At 41.8% G+C, this 9937-nt stretch overlaps 1 protein-coding gene across 1 annotated transcript in view; it reads left to right on the forward strand.

The window, feature by feature from the left end:
- BARD1 (BRCA1 associated RING domain 1) overlaps nt 1-9937 on the forward strand; it is a 44347-nt gene that overhangs the window by 23662 nt on the left and 10748 nt on the right. Inside the window, exons 7-9 of the mRNA XM_014310281.2 lie at nt 1-68; nt 7315-7423; nt 8923-9058. Coding sequence (XP_014165756.1) covers nt 1-68; nt 7315-7423; nt 8923-9058 — 313 coding nt within the window. The remainder of the gene's footprint in view (nt 69-7314; nt 7424-8922; nt 9059-9937) is intronic.

A 9937-nucleotide genomic window follows, 5' to 3' on the forward strand; every position in this document is an offset into this window, starting at 1 on the left:
GCCGCCAGGAACGGCCACCTGGCCGTGGTGGAGCTGCTGCTGCTGCACGGCGCCTCCCGCCACGCCGTGTGAGTACACCCAGACTGTTCCTGCCTTTAGCCACGGCTGCAGCACCCACAGGGGATGGGAGTGAATGTGAAGCACTGCTGGTGATAAATGTGCTTTGTGTGAAGTGAGGGGGTGGGTGTTAAATGTGTGCTCTGCTGTGCGTAGCAGGTGGGTGTTTCCTTTCCTTTTGGTTTTGTCCTAAGCTTTTCTGAGGGTGCCTGAGTCATAGATATCTCCAGTACTCCAGGAGCTGAAAGTAACAACATATGCTCACCCTAATCTTACACTTTCCTGTTGGCATCTTGTTATAGCTGCTGTCAGCTGTAAGATGCTGAGCTAGATGAGTTTTGAACTGCTACAGCTGGTTTTTGTCTCTTTTACTACACTACTTGCTAGCAGAAGGCATTTTGCTCCAGTCTCTTCTGTTTTCACAAATGACATAGAGGCTGAGATTTGAGAACTTTCATTTTTGCCTTTCTGGATCAAAGCACTAATCCTTGGTACACCTTTTAATTAAAAAAAAAAAGCTAAGTGATATTTTCAGTTGACTCTTCTATACAGTTAAGTCTCCTGAAGATTTTGGCATTTGTGTATAGGAGGTGTTAAAGAATCTTTCAGTCTCTGAATAACCCTGCAGCCTGTTAGTATTCCAGGCATTAATATAATTTTAGGGGTTGTCCTGTTGTTGTGCCAGGGCCTGTGTGTATAAATTTGAGTCCAGTGCAAATTTTCAGTAGGTGTGTGTGGTGTGTACAGAAACACAACAGGATGAAGTTTCTGTGGCAGCCACATGAAGAAGCATAAACAAGTTCAGCTTAATCACTTCAGCTCTCAACGTTCACACTCTTGAAGCTTACAGAATTAAGGTGCTTTGTGGGAAAGCATAGGGGTTTCATAAAGTCTTAATCTTGAATATATTAGAGTTTAGAAAACAAGTCAAAGCCAAAACAAAGCAACAAGACTTTGACTCAACTCAAGACTTTAGCATGAAAAAGTAAAACAAGGATCAGTTGTTCATCTTCACTTTGTTCTTGAGCAGCAAGGACTGGTGTCACAGACACATTTTATGAAAAATCCTTTTGCTAGGATCTTTTCTCCTGAGAAGCTGAGAGGCCTCAGAAATAAAATATAAACAATAATTATCTGCTGCTGTAGAATGCAACAGGTGCATCTGTGATTGGTCTCATGTGGCTGTTTCTAATTAATGGCCAATCACAGTCCAGCTGTCTCGGACTCTTTGGTCAGTCACAAGCCTTTGTTATCATTCCATTCCACTTCTTTCCTTTCAAGCCTTCTGACGAAATCCCTTCTTCTACTCTTTTAGTATAGTTTTAATAATATATATATATCATAAAATAATAAATCAGCCTTCAGCAAAACCACCACAGACTGGTGCACCTGCAAAAGCTGACAGCTTCAGAGATTTTCAAGCCCCTTGAATATGAGGAGCTGGTTGTGTCACACTTAGCACATGTTTTTCTGGTGTTTGAAAGCACAGCCAGCAGCTTTGCTGTGAGGTTGTGGCACAGTTCCAGCTCTGGTGGCTTTGCTCAGCCCAGGCTCCAAATGCCAGCCATGGACTCTGCAGGGTTCCTGTGAGCCTTGGTCTCTGCTGCATGTGCTCACACAGAGGTCAAGCTGAACCTCTTTCAGCTCATTCTATGTGAGCAAACATGTCTCTGTTGAAACAGAAGCTTTTTAATCAGGGAAGGGGAGATTTATGTAAACCTTAAGCCCTGCTTTAACTTTTCACTGAATGTAGATAACGTTCAGTTGAAATCTCTGAGAACAAATGTAGCTGCCATTAATCTTCATGTGATTTGTCTGGGTGCTGTGGCACAAATTCAGTCCTGTCCATCCCTCCTGGAATAACTGAGCTTCCAGATCTTCTGTAGGCTCTCTGTCTTTGGCTGAAATGCCACTGTGTGTGTTGCATGGAAAGGGGTTGGGGTTTCCCCTCCCCTATTTTTACAGACAGCATTAGAGCCACAGAGAAACAGATGTACAAACCAAGTGTTCAGGCTTGCTCTGCTGGCCCCTTCCAAACACTGTCAAGAAACAGCAGAAACAAGAACAGTGTGTCTGAGATTCCTGGGAATGCCTCGTGCCTCCTTCCCTCCTGTGCCCTCATAGCTTCCAGCAGTGAATGGTGCTGTGATCTTCCCCTGGATCATGACTTTGCAAATCTCACAGGGTGTTTTTGCAGCCTCTGCCAGTTGTGGTCCTAATTAAGCAGTGGTTGGATTTGGCTAGGTAAGTGGAACCTTCTTGCATCTAGAAGGTTTGGTTAATTCTTTTTTCCTAGTGGATGCAGGTATCCTTATAATGGAGTCACATCTGACAAGAAGCTTGTTTTTCTTCAGTGACTTTTTTTCCTAGATCTCTGAAACCAGCTGGCCACAGTTCTGAAAACAGGAGATGAGAACAGGCCGATCACTTAAAATGGTGCAATTACAGTTCATTTCATTATGGCTAGTTATAATTGGCCTCTTTGTACTTAATGCTCACCTTCACATTATTATTTTAGCTTCTTTACAGTAGAAATTGAAGCAGTGGTGAGTAGAACTTGCATCTCCAAGGCTTATTTTCTTGAGGAGTGCCTTAACTTGAGAGGTGTGCAGTGTGTGAGCTAAGACTACAGCAAACCAATTTTGTCAAATGGATAAATTGGTCTAATTTTAGTTCACTTCTTTTTTCTCTTTGGTGTCTAAAACTCTTTCTAGTTCTTTTGTAGGCTCTTCAGGTTCACAGTGAATTAACTTTCAGTCACGGAGAGGGCTCTCCTTAATGGGGTGGGATAAAGTGATCCTTCTTTATCTCACAGGAACGGGGAGGAAAGTTTGATTAGTTCACTGTGGTTACTTAAGTGTTTTAATTTAGCTAAACTAAGTAAAATGTGAACATGACAAATGCATTCAAATCTTACTTGGGACGCCATGAAACCTCACAGGAGTGACTGATGTCTTGCTGCTGTCTTAACAGTAGAATTAACTCAGTTTGGTGTCTTAATGTCCCTTGTGTGTTGAAGAGTTAATCTACTGGAACAAAGCCAGAGCTTGCATCCAACAGCCTGCTTAGAGCAGTAGTTTGGAAATTTAGCATGATACTCAGTTGTGCCAGGTGCAATTGATTTTGAAGGTGTGCAGTAATGACTGACAGCAGGTCCAAAGGCAGGTAAGACACACTGGTCTGTGGAGGGATGTAGGATTTATCTGAGAAACCTCAGTGGGTGAGGTACAACCCTCTCCAGAGAGCTGAGACTTCGCCATTTCAGATTTAGATGTCATATATTCACAAACCCATCCAGTGGGCATGTTCCAAATGCCTTTCAGGCTGTGTTTTTCTCCTTTCATGTTAACTTGTAGTGCATTAAGAAATAGCTCTGTATAACAGGAAGCAGCCACATATCTTTTGGACCAAACAAGAACAGATGAGGGCTTCCTCTTTTGCCAGAAATTAATCCTGGATTTCTTTATTACTTGGCAAAATTTCTTTTGGAAATCTGTGAGATTTTATAGTTGTGGTACTTCACTTGTCCACAACTTCATTGAAGTTTTCACTGACTGGGAGAGACACAAACTACAAATGAAAAATATTATATGGACCAGTGGACCTATTAATTGTCCTACTGGTCCTGTTAATTTTTTTACGTTAATCTCCTACACGTAACTAATTTTTATTTTCATGGCTTTTTTCAACATGCTTGAATTCTTTTTTCTTTGCTTCACAGCAAGCCAAGTGATTTGAAAAATTAGATCTGTGCATTTGCAATTTCACAGTACTTCCTAAATGCTTTCACTCAAATGGGCTGTCTTTCCAGTTCTTCATGCACAGTAAGTTTAGCATTGGCAGAAACTGTCATCTTGCTCTGGTTTTTTAGGTGTAATGGTTGTGAGTCTGACTCTGAACAAACCTGTGGGAATGCTAAGGGGAAGGCCATGGTCCTCAGTTATGAATGGCACAGGGACAAAAATGATTATAACCTGCAGTCATTCCAGAAGGCATTAGACTCATGGCACAATGGATATAATTTTGTCTCCTTATTCTGAGTCAAGATAGTGCAGGTCTTTGCTGCCCAAGTGCAAGACAGGGTGTTGAACTTCCTGCTGACAGCAGGTTAATTAAAATCCTGGCTCAGTTTGGATATCTCAGGTGGTCTTTCTGGTTTCACAGACTAGGTTTTCTTCCCTCTGTCAGGTTCAGGAAAGGTTTGTACTTAGCACATTCTCAAAATCCAGGTACTGCCTGCAGAGCCAGTCAGATTTCCATGTGGGAGTTAGTGGGTAGTGCACTGAGACCTGGCTGCAGGATTTCCATTCACTACTGAACTCTTCTGTGGGGTTGGGGCAAAACTTGGTTTGTGGAGCAGCTTACAAGTCCTGATTACAAAGAATTACAAAGTATTGTGTCATTTCATGGAAAGTCATACTCAGATTTGGTTGTGTTGCTCCTCACTGGGCTCCTCTTTGTTCTCAGAACGGCCATCCTGCTCTTGGATTGGATTTGTTCCAGCTGTAACAGCCTCCTACTGATTATTCAGTACCTTGATGACTGGCTAACAGGAGGCTGCTTGAACCCAAGAGTGCATCTGACACTGGAATGTTTAAAAAAAACTTCCAGACAGGTCACTTGCCTTCTGGTAGAAAGAAGGATGCATTAGGGACCTTGTATTCCAGCTTAAGCACCTCACTAATTTCTGTATAGCAGAAACAATTGTGTCTTCGTGCAGAGTGTGGAACTCATCATGTGCACTGGAGCCATTCCCAACAATCCCAGATTTGTAGGAGGAGCACACAGAGTTATTGGTATTTCTGAAAACACTGTTTCTGTGTTAGGGTGGATGTAATGTGCATGTCTAATTTGGTTTTGAATATTGGGTAACAATTCATCTTAGAACAAGATATGGATCATTTCCCTTGTTCAGGTGAGTTGGATAAAGATGGATGTAAGCATCATTTCCCTAAAGCTTCTGCTTCCCATTCCCCTGCCTTACTAAAAAAGTACAAATGTAGTTTTCATCCTTTCTCTTTGAAAAGTAATTTACAACACTATCCTACTTGAAAATCTGTTGTTAGGATGTGTTCCTTGTATTGGTTTTTATTACATAAACCCTCTTTTCTCCTGTTTCAGCTACATTTTCACACTCTCTGTAAGCTCAACAATCTGTTTAGTTGCAAATATTCTAAACTCTTAAACCATTTCTTGTGCTGGTGTTTCCTCTTTCAGACCTCAGCTCCAAAGTTTGTCACAATTTAACTATGCCACATTAACATGCAATAAATAGCCCTTCATTCTTCAAAGCTGAATAATGATGGGACAGCATGTCACAATACTCTAATAAGAAGCAACTAAAACAAGCTTAAAACAGCAGGAGAAAATTGTAAGTGAATACAGAAGGAGGAGCTGGAGTTTGTATTTGTACAGTTCAGTTGGCAAAAAAATTAACTGTATTTAACTGGGGTGCTCTATGTCTTTTTAATGGTAAACATTGATGAGTTTTTTTTTTCTGTGGTAAACATTGATGAGTTTTTTCCAACAGTCAAGAACCTTCTGTGCCTTTGGAGGGAAAGCACTCCCAGATCTGTGCTACTGACATGCAGGGATTTCCTGCCTCTGCTTAGCTCACAGTGAAAGGTCAGCCAGCTAGTCTAAAGGTGATTTTGGGGTGTTTGATGATATGTATATGTATTTCCCCTCCTCTCTGGATGCATTGTTCAAAGGAGCTTTATCTTGCAGCAGTTTGAGTTGAATATTGGCCTTATTTAAGGAAAGGGCAAGAGCTACCCTGATGATGCATGACAAAGCAGGAACAGCATGACAGTATTTAATGGGCTGCAGCTCCCAGGCCTGGGCAGAGATTTAACCAATTATCTTTCAGTCTGCAGAGTTTGTATTATGCCTGCACTGTGCTCATTAGTAGCACAGAAGAGCTTGGGGCTGGTAATAGTGTAAAACACCATCCTGGACTCTTCTGGGGGGGATTTTTGTGGATTGTTGTTTTCCCCAGGGGCTGTGTTAGTGAGCAGGGCTACAGAAGGGTGCTAAGGTCAGACTTATCTTTCAGCCTAGCACTGGCCAAAGCCTCCTAGTTAAGTCAGAGTGGAGACTTAATAATTTGAGCTGCTCTTTGGGCTGGATTGGGTTATGGCCTTATGTGGAATTCCCTGTAAAGCTTCCTGGATTCCTACTGCACAGAAATGTGTGGCCAAGAGAGAGCTCTTCAAAGCTGCAGTGGTCCTGTGACCTCTTTAAATGTTTCATTGTTTGATGACTAAGCTTGCCAGGTTTCAGACACTGAGTCAGGGCTTTGTTCTCGTGACAAGCTTCCCCTCCATAATGAGCTCTTATTGTGCCTTTGGAGAGCCAGAGCTGTGTGAGGTGGGCAGAAGAGGATCAGCTGCAGCAGCCATTATTCTCACAAAGGGCAAACCAAGCAGAATATCTCCCCAGAGTGCTGGCAGAGGCTCCTGTTTGCTAATGGCAATGATACCTCTTCTGCAATTTCAGGCTTTCCTCCCCTCACTACTGTCCTGCAGCAGCAAAGTTGTGTGAAGAAGAAATTGAAGCCATGGCTGAGTTTGATGTGTTTATAGCAATCACCTCTGCCTGAGGAGTGCTAAAAGAGGAAATCAGTGTGGAAGCACAACTAATAACTATGAGGTGCCACCTGCAATCAATAGCTTTGAACAAAATTGGCAAGCCAACTAAAATCTGACTGAATTGGCTCTAATGTGTTCTGTGGAACAGTACACTGAGGGGAAAATGAGATGCACACTCAGAGTTTGGAAGTGCAAGGGAGCTGTGGTTCCCAAGTAGGAAGCAGATAGCTTTTCCCATAAAAGCACTACCACATCAAGCTCCCGTGTTTAATACACTATGGAGAGTCTTCTGACATGTCTTTTATGGCAAATGGATAAGCCAAAAATACATTTCTTGGTTCTATGACTGCAATGAAAGATTAAAGCTGAAATTTCTGGGTCTTGCAAATGATATCAAAGTGCATCTTGAGACAGTTTAACAGGGACTGTGGTTTATTTAACTGAACATTCTGCTCTGAGCATGCCTTACTCCTCAGCCGAATGCAACAGCTTGTAATTCAGTATCCATCTGTCTTGGATGCAATTCTTGCTTGAAGCTTTGTGCTTTTAGCTGAAATTACATATTAATAAGAAAGTGGGAGGGAAAGCTACCCAGCTAATATGCCTGGTTAGTTAAGAATCAAGTCACATTTTATTTACTTAAACCCATCTGTGCTTGTTTTGCCAGTAATATATTTGGTCTGCGGCCTGTGGACTACGCAGAAAGCAAAAAGATGAAATCTCTGCTAATGTTACCAGTGGAGAATGAATCATTTTCACTTACCCAGCCCTCTGAGGTAAATGTCTGTGTGGGTTTGTTTTTGTTTTGCTTTTTAACAGAACAACAAGCCATGAGTTCTTCCTTTAAATATTGAAGGCTTGGATGTAAGTACAGTACATCACCTCCTTTACAGGGAGATTTAAAATAGGCTGGGAGGCTGTCCTGGACAGTGTTTCTAGGATGTGTGTGGAACACTGACAAGCTATGAAGTTCTGTGTTACAGCTTTATGTGGGAAGACAAAAGATGTTTCTTGTCATGTGGTTTTATTACAGGAGAAGGAGCCTGTGTTATTCCTCAAGTATCAGTGCTTGAACTTTGCTGTTGATGTTGTTTTTCTGCATATCTAAATTTGTTCTGCTTTCCAAACTGTCTGCAAGCAGCAGCAGCCTTTGTTCCAGGTGCTTTTTGTGTGCCTTTAAAAGGCTGTTCCACTGTCATGCTTTGTCCAGCAATGGAAATATCAGCTCAGCAGTAGAAAATAGCTTTTGGGAGATTGTGCTGGGGTTTTTGTTTTTCTCCTGCTTTGGACAAAGACTTTCCAGGACTTGTAACCAGAATCAGGTACTCAGACCTAACAAATTGCTGCATTATGAAATGCTTTGTGCTTCCCAATGGAGGAGGATTAAGCTGACCTGGCTGATAGAAGCAGCCCATATCTACTCCAGCCTATACAGCCTGCAAAGATCCCTCCTCATTGAGGTCACAAGGTACCCAGTGGCCAAAAGTAAACTGTTGCAGCCAAACCAGGACTAATGTGGCTGTTCCTTCCACCTGCAGCAGATGTAAGATGTAGCTCTTCTGTGCCAAACAAACCATTTTGGTATTTGCATTTTCTTTGGGATGAGTGTGTGCCACGGGATGGCTGCTGGCTCACATGGATGACTTGATCCAGAGCCTGAGGCTGTGGGGTAACTGGATCTCAAAGGTCTGTCTGGGCTATGGAATCTGGAGTATTTAGGAAAATCCAGGAGCTGCAGTATCCTAAAGCTCCTCTTACTTTGCATTAATACTACCCACATCTAAAATCCCACTTAAGCATTGGTTGCTTACAGGGTAAAGTATTAGGGATTTCTACTAAAAGGAAATGCAGATATTAAGTATATAGGTTACTCAATAGTACTCTGTTAATACTTTGCTAAAAGTAGGAGGTTTTACTACTTAATTGGGATTTTTATTCTCCTTCAACACTGCAGTCTGCCAGGCTTTTTACAGAGTGTTCAACCAGTTCTTTGTGTGCCCCCCAGTGTCTTTAAAAAGCATCAGAGGGCAAGGGAGGAAAAACTGATCCGTGTTTTGGTACCTTGCATAAGCTAAATGAAGTATCTCTAATGTGAAGCTTTTTTGCTGTGGAGCTGATTTCTTACATGGACATTTATTCATGGACCCTGTCCACTAAGCTTGCCGTGAATTGTTTCAAAATGCTTATTCTTGAAAAAGAAAGCTGCCCAGTAAGTAAGTTGCTTTCTTTATGTTCCCAAATATTGAGCTTATTGCAGAATTTTGTGTTCATGCAGGTGCTGAGCTCCAGCCAGCCAAGAAATGGACCCCTTGGTATACTGGGAAGCAATCTTAGTGTGGAGCAGCAGAAATTGCTGAACAAATTAGCAGCAGTCCTGAAGGCCCAGAGGTGCACTGAATTTAACAGCAGAGGTATGGAGTCTTGTTGAAGTGTCTCTCTTCTAATATAAGTAACTACAGTCCTGCACTTTATGGTTTAAGATACTACCTGCAACAGGCTTTTTATCACTCCTGGAGAGGGCAATTTCTGAAACCCCTGAGCTGTAGCTGCACTGGAGTGATGGTGTGTTTTGCATGTAAACATGTAGAAAGCTTGTCTGGCTGTCAAGTTTCTGGGGGAACCATAGTTTGGCAGTTTACTGTCTGTTATTTAAAATCACAAAGTCTCCTCAGAGGCCTCTTCTCTTTACACCCCTTTTACCAACTTTAAGGTCTCTGCTTGTGAGACATCCTGTAAAGTTTTTACTCTCCAGAAATGAGCCTTGGGGAGAAGTGAGCCTTGAGAAAAGAGCATGGCATTGACTGAAAGTTTACATATCTTCTCACATGCTGCCTTCCTTCAGATTTTGTTCTTCATTAAGATTGGTGAACCCAAATTATGGGATTTGGTGGAGTTCTTTTCCCCTCATTGAGGACAGGAATATTATCTTAATCCCTCCTGTTTTTCTTTGGAGTGCTTGTGAACAAAATGCTAAGGTAATTTCCCCCTTCCATCTTTCATTTCTGGATTACTATTCCAGATTTTTGAGTGGAGTTCTGTTAGCTTTGTATTAAAGCAGTGAGATCCTGTAGTAAGATTCCTGTCAGAGTTAAATATAACTCTGAAAGGATTGGAAAAAAAATGCTGTCCTATAAACTGGAGCCTCATCTGAAGATTTAAGTGTTAGTGTAGAACTATAAAACCACGAGTTCCCTTTTTCACAGCAAGTGTATGTTGAAACCCACAAAATTTCTAATAGCTCTTCTACTAACTTGGATCATAGTCTCAAAAATCACATCTTTGTGCTGGAA

Source organism: Geospiza fortis, unplaced genomic scaffold (genome assembly GCF_000277835.1).
Source record: "Geospiza fortis unplaced genomic scaffold, GeoFor_1.0 scaffold407, whole genome shotgun sequence".
In the NCBI taxonomy this organism is placed as follows: Eukaryota; Metazoa; Chordata; class Aves; order Passeriformes; family Thraupidae; genus Geospiza; species Geospiza fortis.